Genomic DNA, 20695 nt, shown 5'->3' on the forward strand with positions numbered 1-20695 from the left:
CAGAGGGTCAGTACTGAGGGAGTGCCGCACTGTCAGAGGGTCAGTACTGAGGGTGCGCCGCACTGTCGGAGTGTCAGTACTGAGGGAGTGCCGCACTGTCAGAGGGTCAGGACTGAGGGAGTGACGCACTGACCGAGGGTCAGTACTGAGGGAGCCACACTGTCAGAGGGTCAGTGCTGAGGGAGCGCTGCACTGTCAGAGGGTCAGTACTGAGGGAGCGCTGCACTGTCAGAGGGTCAGTACTGAGGGAGTGCCGCACTGTCAGAGGGTCAGTACTGAGGGAGCGCTGCACTGTCAGAGGGTCAGTACTGAGGGAGTGCCGCACTGTCAGAGGGTCAGTACTGAGGGAGCGCCGCACTGTCAGAGGGTCAGTACTGAGGGAATGCCGCACTGTCAGAGGGTCAGTACTGAGGGAGCGCTGCACTGTCAGAGGGTCAGTACTGAGGGAGTGCCGCACTGTCAGAGGGTCAGCGCTGAGGGAGCGCCGCACTGTCAGAGGGGCAGTACTGAGGGAGTGCCGCACTGTCAGAGGGTCAGTACTGAGGGAGTGCCACACTGTCAGAGGGTCAGTACAGAGGGAGTGCCACACTGTCAGAGGGTCAGTACTGAGGGAGTGCTGCACTGTCAGAGGGTCAGTACTGAGGGAGTGCCGCACTGTCAGAGGGTCAGTACTGAGGGAGTGCTGCACTGTCAGAGGGTCAGTTCTGAGGGAGTGCTGCACTGTCAGAGGGTCAGTACTGAGAGAGTGCCACACTGTCAGAGGGTCAGTACTGAGGGAGCCACACTGTCAGAGTGTCAGTACTGAGGGAGTGCTGCACTGTCAGAGGGTCAGTTCTGAGGGAGTGCTGCACTGTCAGAGGGTCAGTACTGAGGGAGTGCCGCACTGTCAGAGGGTCAGTACTGAGGGAGTGCCGCACTGTCAGAGGGTCAGTACTGAGGGAGTGCCGCACTGTCAGAGGGTCAGTGCTGAGGGAGCGCCGCACTGTCAGAGGGTCAGTACTGAGGGAGCGCCGCACTGTCAGAGGGTCAGTACTGAGGGAGTGCTGCACTGTCAGAGAGTCAGTACAGAGGGAGTGCCGGACTGTCAGAGGGTCAGTACTGAGGGAGCTCCGCACTGTCGGAGGATCAGTACAGAGGGAGTGCCACACTGTCAGAGGGTCAGTACAGAGGGAGTGCCACACTGTCAGAGGGTCAGCGCTGAGGGAGCGCCGCACTGTCAGAGGGTCAGTACAGAGGGAGTGCCGCACTGTCAGGGGGTCAGTACTGAGGGAGTTCCGCACTGTCAGAGGGTCAGTACTGAGGGAGTGCCGCACTGTCAGAGGGTCAGTACAGAGGGAGTGCCACACTGTCAGAGGGTCAGTACTGAGGGAGTGCCGCACTGTCAGAGGGTCAGTACTGAGGGAGTGCCGCACTGTCAGAGGGTCAGTACTGAGGGAGCCACACTGTCAGAGAGTCAGTACTGACGGAGTGCCGCACTGTCAGAGGGTCAGTACTGAGGGAGTGCCGCACTGTCAGAGGGTCAGTACTGAGGGAGTGCCGCACTGTCAGAGGGTCAGTACTGAGGGAGTGCTGCACTGTCAGAGGGTCAGTGCTGAGGGAGTGCCGCACTGTCAGAGGGTCAGTACTGAGGGAGTGCTGCACTGTCAGAGTGTCACTACTGAGGGAGTGCTGCACTGTCAGAGGGTCAGTACTGAGGGAGTGCCGCACTGTCAGAGGGTCAGTACTGAGGGAGTGCCGCACTGTCGGAGGGTCAGTACTGAGGGAGTGCCGCACTGTCGGAGTGTCAGTACTGAGGGAGTGCCGCACTGTCAGAGGGTCAGGACTGAGGGAGTGACGCACTGACCGAGGGTCAGTACTGAGGGAGCCACACTGTCAGAGGGTCAGTGCTGAGGGAGCGCTGCACTGTCAGAGGGTCAGTACTGAGGGAGCGCTGCACTGTCAGAGGGTCAGTACTGAGGGAGTGCCGCACTGTCAGAGGGTCAGTACTGAGGGAGCGCTGCACTGTCAGAGGGTCAGTACTGAGGGAGTGCCGCACTGTCAGAGGGTCAGTACTGAGGGAGCGCCGCACTGTCAGAGGGTCAGTACTGAGGGAATGCCGCACTGTCAGAGGGTCAGTACTGAGGGAGCGCTGCACTGTCAGAGGGTCAGTACTGAGGGAGTGCCGCACTGTCAGAGGGTCAGTACTGAGGGAGCGCCGCACTGTCAGAGGGGCAGTACTGAGGGAGTGCCGCACTGTCAGAGGGTCAGTACTGAGGGAGTGCCGCACTGTCAGAGGGTCAGTACTGAGGGAGTGCTGCACTGTCAGAGGGTCAGTACTGAGGGAGCGCTGCACTGTCAGAGGGTCAGTACTGAGGGAGTGCTGCACTGCCGGAGGGTCAGTACAGAGGGAGTGCCGCACTGTCAGAGGGTCAGTAGTGAGGGAGTGCTGCACTGTCAGAGGGTCAGTACTGAGGGAGTGCTGCACTGTCAGAGGGTCAGTACTGAGGGAGTGCCGCACTGTCAGAGGGTCAGTACTGAGGGAGTGCTGCACTGTCGGAGCGTCAGTACTGAGGGAGTGCTGCACTGTCGGAGTGTCAGTACTGAGGGAGTGCCGCACTTTCAGAGGGTCAGTACTGAGAGAGTGCTGCACTGTCAGAGGGTCAGTACTGAGGGAGTGCCGCACTGTCAGAGGGTCAGTACTGAGGGAGCCACACTGTCAGAGAGTCAGTACTGACGGAGTGCCGCACTGTCAGAGGGTCAGTACTGAGGGAGTGCCGCACTGTCAGAGGGTCAGTACTGAGGGAGTGCCGCACTGTCAGAGGGTCAGTACTGAGGGAGTGCTGCACTGTCAGAGGGTCAGTGCTGAGGGAGTGCCGCACTGTCAGAGGGTCAGTACTGAGGGTGTGCTGCACTGTCAGAGGGTCACTACTGAGGGAGTGCTGCACTGTCAGAGGGTCAGTACTGAGGGAGTGCCGCACTGTCAGAGGGTCAGTAATGAGGGAGTGCCGCACGGTCGGAGGGTCAGTACTGAGGGAGTGCCGCACTGTCGGAGGGTCAGTACTGAGGGAGTGCCGCACTGTCAGAGGGTCAGGACTGAGGGAGTGACGCACTGACCGAGGGTCAGTACTGAGGGAGCCACACTGTCAGAGGGTCAGTGCTGAGGGAGCGCTGCACTGTCAGAGGGTCAGTACTGAGGGAGCGCTGCACTGTCAGAGGGTCAGTACTGAGGGAGTGCCGCACTGTCAGAGGGTCAGTACTGAGGGAGCGCTGCACTGTCAGAGGGTCAGTACTGAGGGAGTGCCGCACTGTCAGAGGGTCAGTACTGAGGGAGCGCCGCACTGTCAGAGGGTCAGTACTGAGGGAATGCCGCACTGTCAGAGGGTCAGTACTGAGGGAGCGCTGCACTGTCAGAGGGTCAGTACTGAGGGAGTGCCGCACTGTCAGAGGGTCAGTACTGAGGGAGCGCCGCACTGTCAGAGGGGCAGTACTGAGGGAGTGCCGCACTGTCAGAGGGTCAGTACTGAGGGAGTGCCGCACTGTCAGAGGGTCAGTACTGAGGGAGTGCTGCACTGTCAGAGGGTCAGTACTGAGGGAGTGCTGCACTGCCGGAGGGTCAGTACAGAGGGAGTGCCGCACTGTCAGAGGGTCAGTAGTGAGGGAGTGCTGCACTGTCAGAGGGTCAGTACTGAGGGAGTGCTGCACTGTCAGAGGGTCAGTACTGAGGGAGTGCCGCACTGTCAGAGGGTCAGTACTGAGGGAGTGCTGCACTGTCGGAGCGTCAGTACTGAGGGAGTGCTGCACTGTCGGAGTGTCAGTACTGAGGGAGTGCCGCACTGTCAGAGGGTCAGTACTGAGAGAGTGCTGCACTGTCAGAGGGTCAGTACTGAGGGAGTGCCGTACTGTCAGAGGGTCAGTACTGAGGGTGCGCCGCACTGTCAGAGGGTCAGTACTGAGGGAGTGCCGCACTGTCAGAGAGTCAGTACTGAGGGGGTGCTGCACTGTCAGAGGGTCAGTACTGAGGGAGTGCTGCACTGTCAGAGGGTCAGTACTGAAGAAGCGCCGCATTGTTACCTCCACACTGTCCCTGTCAGGTACAGCACGGGGTTAGATACAGAGTAAAGCTCCCTCTACACCAGGGGTGGGCAAACTTTTCCGTGCAAGGGCCGCATTCAGAAATTCACAATTCACAAAGGGCCGCATAGTATATTAAGTAAAATAATTACGTCACCCGGTTATGATTCTGGGCGCCTCATATAGAACATAGAACAGTACAGCACAGAACAGGCCCTTCGGCCCTCGACGTTGTGCCAAGCAATGATCACCCTACTCAAGTCAACGTATCCACCCTATACCAGTAAGTAACCCAACAGCCCCCCCACCCATTAACTTTTTTTTAAAAAATTAAAAAAAAAAAAAAAAAAATTTTTTTTAAAAAAAAAAATTTTTTTTTTTTTTTTTAATGACTTGGTGGGCCGCAGAAATACCTTTGGCGGGCCGCATGCGGCCCGCGGGCCGTAGTTTGCCCACCCCTGCTCTACACTGTCCCCATCAAACACTCCCAGGACAGGTACAGCACGGGGTTAGATACAGAGTAAAGCTCCCTCTACACTGTCCCCATCAAACACTCCCAGGACAGGTACAGCACGGGGTTGGATACAGAGTAAGCTCCCTCTACACTGTCCCCATCAAACACTCCCAGGACAGGTACAGCACGGGGTTAGATACAGAGTAAAGCTCCCGCTACACTGTCCCCATCAAACACTCCCAGGACAGGTACAGCACGGGGTTAGATACAGAGTAAAGCTCCCTCTACACTGTCCCCATGAAACACTCCCAGGACAGGTACAGCACGGGGTTAGATACAGAGTAAAGCTCCCTCAACACTGTCCCCATCAAACACTCCCAGGACAGGTACAGCATGTGGTTAGATTGTGATTTGCAGGCTGCCGTTCATTCTCTGACTGTCTCTCTCTTTTGCAGATAAGATGAGACAGGGGGACAGGAAGTCGGACTCGAGTAGGCCGCCATGCAGTCGAAAGTCCTGCTTCCCCCTCACGCGTTCCTTTGTGAGGCTGCTGTGTTGCAACAACTGTCCTCCGGTAAGTCAGTCGTTGCCTCGAGGCTCCTACGGGGCTGGGTTGTCTGTGATGCCGCGCCTCCGCTGGCCTGGGTCAGCGCAAGCCCCACACAAGACGCAGGAAAGGCTCAGGCTTCATTTGCGGCCTAACGCCAGGGTTGTCTGTTGTTCTGGTTTGAGATCAGGCCTTCGATTGAAGCTGCCTCCTCCACACTTCTAGGCAGCCCAGTCGCTACCTCGAAGCACTCGCCAAGTGAAAAAGATTTTTCTCCTTGTCTCGTTGGCTTCCTTTTTGAAAATCACTTTAAATCTGGTCTCCCCCCTCCCCCCCCCCCCTCACTCTCTTTCCCTCGGTTCTGATCCTCTTTCGAGCAGGTACTAATTCTCCTGATTGACTCTGCCCAGCCCCTTCATCATATTGAAGTTCTCAATCCAACCTTCTCTCCGCCTTCTCCTCTACATAAGACCAGAAGACAGAGGAGAAGAATTAGGCCACTCGGCCCATCGAGTCTGCTCCGCCATTCAATCATGGCTGATATTGTCATCCCCATTCTCCTGCCTTCTCCCCATAACCCCTGACCCCCTTATTAATCACGAACCTATCTATCTCTGTCTTAAAGACACTCAGTGATTTGGCCTCCACAGCCTTCTGTGGCAAAGAGTTCCACAGATTCACCACCCTCTGGCTGAAGAAATTCCTCCTCATCTCTGTTTTAAAGTATCGTCCCTTTAGTCTGAGATTGTGTCCTCTGCTTCTAATTTTTCCTACAAGTGGAAACATCCTCTCCACGTCCACTCTATCCAGACCTCGCAGTAACCTGTCAGTTTCAATAAGATCCCCCTCATCATTCTCAACTCCAACGAGTACAGACCCAGAGTCCTCAACCGTTCCTCATACGACAAGCTCTTCATTCCAGGGATCGTTCTTGTGAATCTCCTCTGGACCCTTTCCAAGGCCAGCACATCCTTCCTTAGATACGGGGCCCAAAACTGCTCCCATATTCCAAATGGGGTCTGACCAGAGCCTTGTACAGCCTCAGAAGTACATCCCTGGTCTTGTATTCTAGCCCCCTCGACAAGAATTCTAACATTGCATTTGCCTTCCTAACTGCCGACTGAACCTGCACGTTAACCTTAAGAGAATCGTGAGCAAGGGCTCCCAAGTCCCTTTGTGCTTCTGTGCTCCGAGGGGAACAGTCCTCAATCTCTCCGATCGCTCCACACAAATGAAATTTCTCATCCCTGTAACTATTCTTCAGATCCTCTTCTGCGCTCTCTCTCCAATGCGTTCACCTTCTTCCTCTAGTGTGACTCCCAGAACGGATCACAGTATTCCAGGCTGAGGTCTGACGTTGCCCTTCAGAAGGTGGTGGGTGAGTTGCCTTCTTGAACCCCTGAAGTCCTTGAGGTGTAGGTACACCCACTGTGCTGTTAGGGAGGGAGCTCCAGGATGTTGTCCCAGAGAGAGTGAAGGAACGGCCGATATATTTCCCAGTCAGGGCGGTGAGTGACTTGGAGGGGAATCTCCAGGTGGTGGGGTTCCCAGGTATCTGCTGCCCTTGTCCTTTCCAGATGGTAGTGGTCATGGGTTTGGAAGGTGCTGCCTGAGGAGCCTCTTGGTGAGTTGCTGCAGTGCACCTTGTCGATGGTACACACGGCTGCCGCTGTTTGTCGGTGGTGGAGGGTTTGAATGTTTGTGCTAGGGGGAGTAATCGAGCGGGAGCTGCTTTGTCCTGGATGGTGTCGAGCTTCTCGAGTGTTGTTGGGAGCCGCACTCATCCAGGCAAGTGGAGAGGGTCCCATCACACTCCTGACTTGTGTCCTTGTAGATGGTGGACAGGCTTTGAAGAGGGACAGGAGGTGAGTTACTAGTCGTAGGATTCCTAACCTTTGACCTGCCCTGGTAGCCAGACTGTTAATGTGGCTGGGTCCAATTCAGTTTCAGCACTGATCTGCATCCGCCACCTAACTGCCCATCTTGAAGACTCTGAACGGACCAATCAACTAATCCCACGCTGCCTTCTCCCCGTGACCCTGTAGCTGACACCCATGTTGGGTGGGAGGGTGAGCTGTGAGGAGGATGCAGAGATCCTTCAGTGTGATTTGGACAGGCTGAGTGAGTGGGTGAATTAATGGCAGATGCAGTGTGAATGCAAGGTTCTCCACTTTGGTAGCAAAACGAGAAGGCAGACTATTATCTGAATGGCCATAAATTAGGAGAGGGGAATGTGCAACGGGACCTGGGTGTCCTCGTACTCCAGTCGCTGAAGGTAAGCGTGCAGGTACAGCAGGCGGTCAAGAAGGCCAATGGTCTGTTGGCCTTCTCAGCGAGAGGATTTGAGTACAGGAGCAGGGATGTGTTGCTGCAAATATACAGGGCCTTGGTGAGGCCACAGCTGGAGTATTGGGGGCAGTTTGGGTCTCCTTATCTGAGGAAGGATGTTCTAGCTCTGGAGGGAGAGCAGCGAAGGTTTACCAGACTGATTCCTGGGATGGTATGAGGAGAGATTAAATCGGTCAGGATTGTATTTGCTGGAGTTCAGAAGAATGAGGGGAAATCTCATAGAAACGTATCAAACTAACAGGACTGGACAGGGTAGATTCAGGAAGGATGTTCCCGATGGTGGGGGGTGTCCAGAACCAGGGGTCACAGTCTGAGGATACGGGGTAGACCATTTAGGACAGAGATGAGGAGAAATGTCTTCACCCAGAGAGAAGTCGGCCTGTGGAATTCGGTACCGCGGGGAGTAGTTGAGGCCAAAACATTGAATGTTTCCAAGAAGCAGTTGGATATCGCATTTAGGGCGAAGAGGGTCAAAGGAAATGGGGGGAGGGCGGGATTAGGCTGTGGAGTTGGATGATCAGCCATGATCCATAATGAATGGCGGAGCAGCCTCGAAGGGCCGAACGGCCTCCTTCTGCTCCTATTTTTTATGTTCCCCCGTCTCTTCGTTTTCTCAATTCGCTCTCGAACACTCCGCTCGAATCCGTCGCCACGGGACTCAGGCACTCCCGTTCCAGCTCTGCACATTATGGTCTCAGTTTGGCCGATGGCAAGGTTTTGATTAACGGACGCGCGATTAGCTATTGTCATGTGAGAGTACCTTTAAGAAATGAATGTTTAAGCAGTGTACCTTTAAGAAATCGGGCAGCTCATATTACTGAAGTGATGTCAGAGGGTGGGGGGGGGGGGGGGGGGGGGGGGGGAGCTGAGCTGACCTCACTTCTGCTTTTAGTTTCAGTTTTGAGGAAAAAAGTTGGGTGTGTCTGTGTTTGCAGTGAGCTGGGTCTGCTGTGATCTCTGCCAGGAAAGACTATCTCTGAATCATTTGGGTGATTTAAACTCATAATAGTAATGTCTTTAACCTGATGTGTTTCTGCTTAAAGGTGTTAAGTATTTTGAAGGTTTGAAGGAACATTTTGAGGGATTATTTAGTGTTGTATTATTTTTGGGGTTATCTTTGAAGTAAGGGGTGGTAAGGGATCCAATGTTTATTTAAAAAGGTTAAGTTGAATTCATGGAATAAACATTGTTTTGTGTTTAAAATCCCACGTGTCCATAATTGTAATACCACACCTGGGGAACAAGCCGTGTACTTCAAAAGCAACAATACATTAAAGGGAGAGGTTGGTTGAACTCCATGGTACATTTTGGGGTTCTGAAAACACCGCTCCCATAACAATGTGAACAGATGAATAAAGTTGAAAAGGTTCACTTTAACACACCCCTCCTTCGCCCCGGTTAATCTTTGACAGGTGTAAACAGACTTTCTAAGCATGATACGAGTTCCAAAATCTACCTCATGCTCTAATCTTCACGGTAAATCCATCTCAACCAAAAGGGTCCCAACTCAGACCCCGGGGAATACCGCTTATTGAAACTTCCAGGTCAAATATCTTCCCTTAAGCACTCCTCTCTGTTTTCCGACACTCGGAATATTCCGTATTAATGTCCACACTGTCCCAATTTCCATTGTTTAGCTCAATGTCACTGCCGATAATGCATTTTGTACACCACGTATACCAAATCTGCAGCATCACCCTCATCGCACACCGATTACCTCAGCAAAGGACAGAGGTTACACACACAGCTCCCTCTACACTGTCCCCATCAAACACTCCCACGACAGGTACAGCACGGGGTTAGATACAGAGTAAAGCTCCCTCTACACTATCCCCATCAAACACTCCCAGGACAGGTACAGCACGGGGTTCAATACAGAGTAAAGCTCCCTCTACACAGTCCCCATCAAACACTCCCAGGACAGGTACAGCACCGGGTTAGATACAGAGTAAAGCTCCCTCTACACTGTCCCCATCGAACACTCCCAGGACAGGTACAGCACGGGGTTAGATACAGAGTAAAGCTCCCTCTACACTGTCCCCATCAAACACTCCCAGGACAGGTACAGCACGGGGTTAGATACAGAGTAAAGCTCCCTCTACACTGTCCCCATCAAACACTCCCAGGACAGGTACAGAACGGGGTTAGATACAGAGTAAAGCTCCCTCTACACTGTCCCCATCAAACACTCCCAGGACAGGTACAGCACGGGGTTAGATACAGAGTAAAGCTCCCTCTACACTGTCCCCATCAAACACTCCCAGGACAGGTACAGCAGAGGGTTGGATACAGAGTAAAGCTCCCTCTACACTGTCCCCATCAAACACTCCCAGGACAGGTACAGCATGGGGTTAGATACAGAGTAAAGCTCCCTCTACACTGTCCCCATCAAACACTCCCAGGACAGGGACAGCACGGGGTTAGATACAGAGTAAAGCTCCCTGTACACTGTCCCCATCAAACCCTCCCAGGACAGGTACAGCACCGGGTTAGATACAGAGTAAAACTCCCTCTACACTGTCCCCATCAAACACTCCCAGGACAGGTACAGCACTGGGTTAGATACAGAGTAAAGCTCCCTCTACACTGTCCCCATCAAACACTCCCAGGACAGGTACAGCACGGGGTTAGATACAGAGTAAAGCTCCCTCTACACTGTCCCCATCAAACACTCCCAGGACAGGTACAGCACGGGGTTAGATACAGAGTAAAGCTCCAACTACATAAATAATAATAAATAAAAGCAAATTATTGCGGATGCTGGAATCTGAAACGTAAGGGAAAATGCTGGAAAATCTCAGCAAGTCTGGCAGCATCTGTAGGGAGAGAAACGAGCTAACGTTTCGAGTCCGATGACTCTTTGTCAAAGCTAACAGACAGACAACGTGGGAAATATTCATACTGTGGAGTGAGAATGAAAGATGAGTCAGAGCCACAGGAACCCAGGGTAACTGGGTGCTAATGGCCACAGATACCAAAGGGGAAAGTGTGTTAATGGCAGTCCCCAGAGAGGACAAAAGATGTGAAAGGTCAAACAGCAGAGAAACTAACATCAGAGGGTAAACTGTAGGTGTGGGTGGGGGGGGGGGGGGGGGGGGGGGGGGGGTGGGGGGGGGGGGAAGAAAAGAGGAGAAAGGGTAAGGAATGGTGGATAAGATTGGGGGCGTTTAATATATATTAAGAAAGACAAGAAAGAAAGAAATGGTAAAAGACGGTTAAAATGAAATGGGATGAAAACAAATGGGTTGAGGTGGGGCTGAAGTTGTTGAATTTGATGTTCAGGCCGGAAGGCTGTAGCGAGCCTAACCGGAAGATGAGATGTTGTTCCTCCAGTTCGCGTTGCAATTCTCTGGAACATTGCAGCTGGCCAAGAACAGACATGTGGGCATGGGAGCAGGGTCTTGTGTTAAAATGGCAACAGGAAGGTCAGGGTCCTGAATGCGCACAGACCGAAGATGCTCAGCAAAGCGATCACCCAGTCTGCGTTTGGTCTCTCCGATATAGAGGAGACCACATTGGGAGCAGCGAATGCAGTAGACCAGATTGGAAGAGATGCAAGTGAAACGCTGCTTAACCTGGAATGAGTGTTTTGGGCCTGGAATGTTAAGCATGAAAGAGGTAAAGGGGCAGGTGTTACACCTTCTGCGATTGCATGGGAAGGTGCCATGGGTGATGGGAGAGGTACTGGGTATGGTGGAGGAGTGGACTAGTTTGTCTCGGAGGGAATGGTCTCTGCGGAATTCTGACAGAGGGAGTGAAGGGAGGATGTGTTTGGTGGTGACATCACGCTGGAGTTGGCGAAAATGGCGGAGGATTATGATTTGCATATGGAGGCTGGTGGGATGAAATGTGAGAACGAGGGGGACTCTATCCTTGTTCTGGGAGGGGGCGAGGGTAGTGGCGGGGGAGATGGACCGCACACTGTTGAGGGCCCTGTCAATGACTGTAGGTGGGAAATCACGGTGGAGGAAGAAGGAACACATTTTCGAGGCACCATTTTGGAAAGTGGCTTCGTCGGAACAAATGCGACGGAGGAGAAGGAGTTGGGAGAAAGGGATGGAGTCCTTACAGGGTGTAGGGGGCGAAGAGCTGTAGTCCAGATAGCTGTGGGAGTCAGTGGGCTTGTAGTGGGTATTAGTAGATAGTCTATTGCCAGAAATGGAGACAGAAAGATCAAGGAAAGGACGGGAAGTGTCTGAGATTGTCCAGGTGAAAGTGATGGATGGGTGGAAACTGGAAGCGAAGATGATGAATTTTTCCAGGTCTGGGCGAGAGCATGAAGCGGCACCAAAATAGTCATCAATGTATCGGTGAAGGAGTTGTGGGAGGGGACCCGGGTAGAGTTCCGATTGCTGCTAATTTCCAAAATGGTGCTTCAAAAATGTGTTCCTTCTTCCTCAACCGTGATTTACCACCTCCAGTCGTTGACAGGGCCCTCAACAGTGTGCGGTCCATCTCCTGTGCCACTACCCTCACCCCCTCCACTCCCTCCCAGAACAAGGATAGAGTCCCCCTCGTTCTCACATTTCATCCCACCAGCCTCCGTAAGCAAAGCATAATCCTCCGCCATTTTCGCCAACTCCAGCGTGATGCCACCACCAAACACATCCTCCCTTCACTCCCTCTGTCAGCATTCCGCAGAGACCGTTCCCTCCGAGACAATCTAGTCCACTCCTCCACCATACCCAGTACCTCTCCCATCACCCATGGCACCTTCCCATGCTATCGCAGAAGGTGTAACACCTGCCCCTTTACCTCTTTCATGCTTAACATCCCAGACCCAAAACACTCATTCCAGGTTAAGCAGCGTTTCCCTTGCATCTCTTCCAATCTGGCCTATTACATTCGCTGCTCCCAATATGGTCTCCTCTATATCGGAGAGACCAAACGCAGACTGGGTGATCGCTTTGCTGAGCATCTTCGGTCTGTGCGCATTCAGGACCCTGACCTTCCTGTTGCTTGCCATTTTAACACAAGACCCTGCTCCCATGCCCACATGTCTGTTCTTGGCCAGCTGCAATGTTCCAGTGAAGCACAGCGCAAACTGGAGGAACAACATCTCATCTTCCGGTTAGGCACACTACAGCCTTCCGGCCTGAACATCAAATTCAACAACTTCAGATGATTAGCTCTACCCCAAAAGGACTCATTTGTTTTCATCCTATTTTATTTTAATTGGCTCTTATCATTTCTTTCTTTCATGTCTTTCTTAATATATATTTACACCCCCCCCCTCCAATCTTATCCACCATTCCTTACCCTTTCTCCCCTTTTCTTCCCCCCCCCCCCCCCCCCACCCACACCTACAGTTTACCCTCTGATGTTAGTTTCTCTGCTGTTTGACCTTTCACATCCTTTGTTCTCTCTGAGGACTGCCATTAACACTCTTTCCCTTTGGTATCTGTGGCCATTAGCACCAAGTTTCCCTGGGTTTCTGTGGCTATGGCTCATCTTTCATTCTCACTCCACAGTATAAATATTTCCCACTTTGTCTGTCTGTTAGCTTTGACAAAGAGTCATCGGACTAGAAACGTTAGCTCGGTTACCTCCCTACAGATGCTGCCAGACTTGCTGAGATTTTCCAGCATTTTCTCAGCACGGGGTTAGATACAGAGTAAAGCTCCCTCCACATTGTCCCCATCAAACACTCCCAGGACAGGTACAGCACGGGGTTAGATACAGAGTAAAGCTCCCTCTACACTGTCCCCATCAAACACTCCCAGGACAGGTACAGCACGGGGTTAGATACAGAGTAAAGCTCCCTCACACTGTCCCCATCAAACACTCCCAGGACAGGTACAGCACGGGGTGAGATACAGAGTAAAGCTCCCTCCACATTGTCCCCATCAAACACTCCCAGGACAGGTACAGCACGGGGTTAGATACAGAGTAAAGCTCCCTCTACACTGTCCCCGTCAAACACTCCCAGGACAGGTACAGCACGGGGTTAGATACAGAGTAAAGCTCCCTCTACACTGTCCCCTTCAAACACTCTCAGGACAGGTACAGCACGGGGTTAGATACAGAGTAAAGCTCCCTCTACACTGTCCCCATCAAACACTCCCAGGATAGGTACAGCACGGGGTTAGATACAGAGTAAAGATCCCTCCACACTGTCCCCACCAAACACTCCCAGAACAGGTACAGCACGGGGTTAGATGCAGAGTAAAGCTCCCTCTACACTATCCCCATCAAACACTCCCAGGACAGGTACAGCATGGGGTTAGATACAGAGTAAAGCTCCCTCTACACTGTCCCCATCAAACACTCCCAGGACAGGTACAGCACGGGGTTAGATACAGAGTAAAGCTCCCTCTACACTGCCCCCATCAAACACTCCCAGGACAGGTACAGCACGGGTTAGATACAGAGTAAAGCTCCCTCACACTGTTCCATCAAACACTCCCAGGACAGGTACAGCACAGGGTTGGATACAGAGTAAAGCTCCCTCTACACTGCCCCCATCAAATACTCCCAGGACAGGTACAGCACGGGGTTAGATACAGAGTAAAGCTCCCTCACACTGTCCCCATCAAACACTCCCAGGACAGGTACAGCACGGGGTGAGATACAGAGTAAAGCTCCCTCACACTGTGCCCATCAAACACTCTCAGGACAGGTACAGCACGGGGTTATATACAGAGTAAAGCTCCCTCTACACTGTCCCCATCAAACACTCCCAGGACAGGTACAGCACGGGGTTAGATACAGAGTAAACCTCCCTCCACACTGTCCCCATCAAACACTCCCAGGACAGGTACAGCACGGGTTTAGATACAGAGTAAAGCTCTCTCTATACTGTCCCCATCAAACACTCCCAGGACAGCTACAGCACGGGGTTAGATACAGAGTAAAGCTCCCTCTACACTGTCCCCATCAAACACTCCCAGGGCAGGTACAGCACGGGGTTAGATACAGAGTAAAGCTCCCTCTACACTGTCCCCATCAAACACTCCCAGGACAGGTACAGCACGGGGTTAGATACAGAGTAAAGTTCCCTCTACACTGTCCCCATCAAACACTCCCAGGACAGCTACAGCACGGGGTTAGATACAGAGTAAAGCTCCCTCTACACTGTCCCCATCAAACACTCCCAGGACAGGTACAGCACGGGGTAAGATACAGAGTAAATCTCCCTCTACACTGTCCCCATCAAACACTCCCAGGACAGGTACAGCACGGGGTTAGATACAGAGTAAAGCTCCCTCTACACTGTCCCCATCAAACACTCCCAGGACAGCTACTGCACGGGGTTAGATACAGAGTAAAGCTCCCTCTGCAGTTTCCGAACAGCTGGTTGTGAGTGGTCAGGTTGTGAGTGATGATTGCCACGTTAATGGTTTGTTGGGTGTTCCCTCCAATTTTCTCTTCCCTCCAGGATTCCGATGATGCCAACGAGTGTGACTCCCAGCTCTTCCACCTCGAGCTGCCCTTGTCGGAGGACTGGACACAGTACGGTCTTTTGGAACTCTATGGCCTGGCAATCCGGGAGCTGGGGGGGAACAAGTCCGTCTGCACCCAGACTCTCTCCCTTCACTCCGAAGAGAAGGAAACCGGACCTCAGCGATTCTCCGATGCACAGACCTCACCCGGTGCCCAGCGACCTGTGCAAGACGGCATCCTCCATGGTATGGGTGCTTGGGTTGTTGGTTGGGCCTGACAGAAGTAATGCCGGAAGAGTTAATGCAGTCACCATATACCCCTCGGAGCATTGTGTGGAATATTACCTGGACAACACTGGGAGCACTGTGCACAGTTCTGGTCTCCATATCCCTCAGTTAGACCACACTGGGAGCACCGTGTACAGTTCTGGTCTCCATATCCCTCGGTTAGACCACACTGGGAGCACTGTGCACAGTTCTGGTCTCCATATCCCTCAGTTAGACCACACTGGGAGCACTGTGCACAGTTCTGGTCTCCATATTCTTCAGTTAGACCATGGGAGCACTGTGCACAGTTCTGGTCTCCATATCCCTCAGTTACACCACACTGGGAGCACTGTGCACAGTTCTGGTCTCCATATCCTTCAGTTAGACCATGGGAGCACTGTGCACAGTTCTGGTCTCCATATCCCTCAGTTAGACCACACTGGGAGCACTGTGCACAGTTCTGGTCTCCATATCCTTCAGTTAGACCATGGGAGCACTGTGCACAGTTCTGGTCTCCATATCCCTCAGTTAGACCACACTGGGAGCACTGTGCACAGTTCTGGTCTCCATATCCCTTGGTTAGACCACACTGGGAGCACCGTGCACAGTTCTGGTCTCCATATCCCTCAGACCACACTGGGAGCACTGTGCACAGTTCTGGTCCCTATATCCCTCAGTTAGACCACACTGGGAGCACTGTGCACAGTTCTGGTCCCTTTATCCCTCAGTTAGACTACACTGGGAGCACTGTGCACAGTTCTGGTCTCCATATCCCTCAGACCACACTGGGAGCACTTTGCACAGTTCTGGTCTCCATATCCCTCGGTTAGACCACACTGGGAGCACTTTGCACAGTTCTGGTCTCCATATCCCTCAGTTAGACCACACTGGGAGCACTGTGCACAGTTCTGGTCTCCATATCCCTCAGTTAGACCACACTGGGAGCACTGTGCACAGTTCTGGTCTCCATATCCCTCAGTTAGACCACACTGGGAGCACTGTGCACAGTTCTGGTCTCCATATCCCTCAGTTAGACCACACTGGGAGCACTGTGGAGAGTGAGCAAATTAAGTCTCTGGCCAATTAATTCCAAATGCCCGCAGACTGAATCTGGAGTATTATTCAAACTGAATCTGGGAGATTTGTGTTACTGGTGGACCCGGTTCCGAATCTAACAATCAATAATCTGACAGAATAGCAGCAGAGAACAGAGTTACCGAATGGCCTCTGCTGGTTCATATCACTCGATAATATTGACAGAATTACAATTCCGAGCAATATGGGGAGGATGTGGTTAGGTGGGGATTGATGGATCAGTGAGAAGGTGGGTAGGTGGGGGATTGAGGGATACGGGGAGAAGGTGAGTAGGTGGGGATTGAGGGATACGGGGAGAAGGTGAGTAGGTGAGGGATTGAGGTATACGGGGAGAAGGTGGGTAGGTGGGAGATTGAGGGACACGGGGAGAAGGTGGGTCGGTGGGGATTGAGGGAGACGGAGAGAAGGTGGGGGATTGAGGGAGACGGGGAGAAGGTGGGTAGGTGGGGGATTGAGAGACACAGGGAGACGGTGGGTAGGTGTGGGATTGAGGGATTCGGGGGGAAGGTGGGTAGGTGGGGATTGAGGGATACGGGGAGAAAGTAGGTAGGTGGGGGATTGAGGGATACGGGGAGAAGGTGGGTAGGTGGGGGATTGAGGGATATGGGAAGAAGGTGGGTAGGTGGGGGATTGAGGGAGACAGGGAGAAGGTGGGTAGGTGGGGGATTGAGGGATGCGCGGAGAAGGTGGGTAGATGGGGGTTGAGGGATACGGGGAGGAGGTGGGTAGGTGGGGGATTGAGGGATACGGGGAGAAGGTGGGTAGGTGGGGGATTGTGGGATACGGGGAGAAGGTGGGTAGCTGGGGGAATGAGGGAGATGGGGAGAAGTTGGGTAGGTGGGGGATTGAGGGATACGGGGAGAAGGTGGGTAGGTGGGGGATTGAGGGATACGGGGAGAAGGTGGGTAGGTGGGGATTGAGGGATGCGGGGAGGAGTTGGGTAGGTGGGGGATTGAGGGATACGGGGAAAATGTGGGTAGGTGGGGGATTTAGGGATACGGGGAGAAGGTGGGTAGGTGGGGGATTGAGGGATACGGGGAGAAGGCGGGTAGGTGGGGGATTGAGGGTACGGGGAGAAGGTGGGTAGGTGGGGGATTGAGGGATATGGGGAGAAGGTGGGTAGGTGGAGGACTGAGGGATACGGGGAGAAGGTGGGTAGGTGGGGGATTGAGGGATACGGAGAGAAGGTGGGGATTGAGCGATACGGGGAGAAGGCGGGTAGGTGGGGGATTGAGGGTACGGGGAGAAGGTGGGTAGGTGGGGGATTGAGGGATATGGGGAGAAGGTGGGTAGGTGGGAATTGAGGGATTCGCGGAGAATGTGGGTAGGTGGGAGATTGAGGGATACCGGAAGGTGGGTAGGTGGGGATTGAGGGATACGGGGAGAAGGTGGGTAGGTGGGGATTGAGGGATACGAGGAGAAGCTGGGTAGGTGGGGGATTGAGGGATACGGGGAGAAGGTGGGTAGGTGGGGGAATGAGGGATACAGGGAGAAGGTGGGTAGGTGGGGGATTGAGGGATGCGCGGAGAAGGTGGGTAGATGGGGGTTGAGGGATACGGGGAGGAGGTGGGTAGGTGGGGGATTGAGGGATACGGGGAGAAGGTGGGTAGGTGGGGGATTGTGGGATACGGGGAGAAGGTGGGTAGCTGGGGGAATGAGGGAGATGGGGAGAAGTTGGGTAGGTGGGGGATTGAGGGATACGGGGAGAAGGTGGGTAGGTGGGGGATTGAGGGATACGGGGAGAAGGTGAGTAGGTGAGGGATTGAGGGATACGGGGAGAAGGTGGGTAGGTGGGGGATTGAGGGATACGGGGAGAAGGTGGGTAGGTGGGGGATTGAGGGATACAGGGAGAAGGTGGGTAGGTGGGGTGTTGAGGGAGATGGTGAGGAGGTGGGTATGTGGGGGATTGACGGATACGGGGAGAAGGTGGGTAGGTGGGGAATGAGGGATACGGGGAGGAGGTGGGGGATTGAGGGATACGGAGAGAAGTTGGGTAGGTGGGGATTGAGGGATACGGGGAGAAGGTGGGTAGGTGGGGGTTGAGGAATACGGGGAGAAGGTGGGTAGGTGGGGGATTGAGGGATACGGGGAGAAGGTGGGTAGGTGGGAGATTGAGGGATACGGGGAGAAGGTGGGTATGTGGGGGATTGAGGGATACGGGGAGAAGGTGGGTAGATGTGGGATTGAGGGATACGGGGAGAAAGTGGGTAGGTGGGGGATTGAGGGATACGGGGAGAAGGTGGGTAGGTGGGGGTTGAGGAATACGGGGAGAAGGTGGGTAGGTGGGGGATTGAGGGATACGGGGAGAAGGTGGGTAGGTGGGGGATTGAGGGATACGGAGAGAAGTTGGGTATGTGGGGATTGAGGGATACGGGGAGAAGGTGGGTAGGTGGGGGATTGAGGGATACGGGGAGAAGGTGGGGATTGAGCGATACGGGGAGAAGGTGGGAATTGAGTGATACGGGGAGAAGGTGGGGATTGAGCGATACGGGGAGAAGGTGGGGATTGAGCGATACGGGGAGAAGGTGGGGATTGAGGGATACGGGGAGAAGGTGGGGATTGAGTGATACGGGGAGAAGGTGGGGATTGAGCGATACGGGGAGAAGGTGGGGATTGAGCGATACGGGGAGAAGGTGGGGATTGAGGGATACGGGGAGAAGGTGGGTAGGTGGGGGATTGAGGGATACGGGGAGGAGGTGGGTAGGTGGGGATTGAGGGATACGGGGAGAAGGTGGGTAGGTGGGGGATTGAGGGATACGGGGAGAAGGTGGGTAGGTGGGGGATTGAGGGATACGGGGAGAAGGTGGGTAGGTGGGGGATTGAGGGATACGGAGAGAAGTTGGGTATGTGGGGATTGAGGGATACGGGGAGAAGGTGGGTAGGTGGGGGATTGAGGGATACGGGGAGAAGGTGGGGATTGAGCGATACGGGGAGAAGGTGGGGATTGAGTGATACGGGGAGAAGGTGGGATTGAGCGATACGGGGAGAAGGTGGGGATTGAGCGATACGGGGAGAAGGTGGGGATTGAGGGATACGGGGAGAAGGTGGGTAGGTGGGGGATTGAGGGATACGGGGAGAAGGTGGGTAGGTGGGGATTGAGGGATGCGGGGAGGAGTTGGGTAGGTGGGGGATTGAGGTATACGGGGAAAATGTGGGTAGGTGGGGGATTTAGGGATACGGGGAGAAGGTGGGTAGGTGGGGGATTGAGGGATACGGGGAGAAGGCGGGTAGGTGGGGGATTGAGGGTACGGGGAGAAGGTGGGTAGGTGGGGGATTGAGGGATATGGGGAGAAGGTGGGTAGGTGGAGGACTGAGGGATACGGGGAGAAGGTGGGTAGGTGGGGGATTGAGGGATACGGAGAGAAGGTGGGGATTGAGCGATACGGGGAGAAGGCGGGTAGGTGGGGGATTGAGGGTACGGGGAGAAGGTGGGTAGGTGGGGGATTGAGGGATATGGGGAGAAGGTGGGTAGGTGGGAATTGAGGGATTCGCGGAGAATGTGGGTAGGTGGGAGATTGAGGGATACCGGAAGGTGGGTAGTGGGGATTGAGGGATACGGGGAGAAGGTGGGTAGGTGGGGATTGAGGGATACGAGGAGAAGCTGGGTAGGTGGGGGATTGAGGGATACGGGGAGAAGGTGGGTAGGTGGGGGAATGAGGGATACAGGGAGAAGGTGGGTAGGTGGGGGATTGAGGGATGCGGGGAGAAGGTGGGTAGATGGGGGTTGAGGGATACGGGGAGGAGGTGGGTAGGTGGGGGATTGAGGGATACGGGGAGAAGGTGGGTAGGTGGGGGATTGTGGGATACGGGGAGAAGGTGGGTAGCTGGGGGAATGAGGGAGATGGGGAGAAGTTGGGTAGGTGGGGGATTGAGGGATACGGGGAGAAGGTGGGTAGGTGGGGGATTGAGGGATACGGGGAGAAGGTGGGTAGGTGAGGGATTGAGGGATACGGGGAGAAGGTGGGTAGGTGGGGGATTGAGGGATACGGGGAGAAGGTGGGTAGGTGGGGGATTGAGGGATACAGGGAGAAGGTGGGTAGGTGGGGTGTTGAGGGAGATGGTGAGGAGGTGGGTATGTGGGGGATTGACGGATACGGGGAGAAGGTGGGTAGGTGGGGAATGAGGGATACGGGGAGGAGGTGGGGGATTGAGGGATACGGAGAGAAGTTGGGTAGGTGGGGATTGAGGGATACGGGGAGAAGGTGGGTAGGTGGGGGTTGAGGGATACGGGGAGAAGGTGGGTAGGTGGGGGATTGAGGGATACGGGGAGAAGGTGGGTAGGTGGGAGATTGAGGGATACGGGGAGAAGGTGGGTATGTGGGGGATTGAGGGATACGGGGAGAAGGTGGGTAGGTGTGGGATTGAGGGATACGGGGAGAAAGTGGGTAGGTGGGGGATTGAGGGATACGGGGAGAAGGTGGGTAGGTGGGGGATTGAGGGATACGGAGAGAAGTTGGGTCTGTGGGGATTGAGGGATACGGGGAGAAGGTGGGTAGGTGGGGGATTGAGGGATACGGGGAGAAGGTGGGGATTGAGCGATACGGGGAGAAG

General features: G+C 54.1%; 1 protein-coding gene across 2 annotated transcripts in view; it reads left to right on the top strand.

Moving 5' to 3' along the window:
- Positions 1-20695, top strand: part of LOC119954624 (histone-lysine N-methyltransferase SETD1B-like) — a 34307-nt gene that overhangs the window by 10371 nt on the left and 3241 nt on the right. For both annotated transcript variants that reach the window (XM_038779950.1, XM_038779951.1), the window contains exons 3-4: positions 4960-5078; positions 14779-15028. In XM_038779950.1, coding sequence (XP_038635878.1) covers positions 4965-5078; positions 14779-15028 — 364 coding nt within the window. In that variant the 5' untranslated portion in view covers positions 4960-4964. The remainder of the gene's footprint in view (positions 1-4959; positions 5079-14778; positions 15029-20695) is intronic.

Source organism: Scyliorhinus canicula, chromosome 20 (genome assembly GCF_902713615.1).
Source record: "Scyliorhinus canicula chromosome 20, sScyCan1.1, whole genome shotgun sequence".
NCBI classification, from domain to species: Eukaryota; Metazoa; Chordata; class Chondrichthyes; order Carcharhiniformes; family Scyliorhinidae; genus Scyliorhinus; species Scyliorhinus canicula.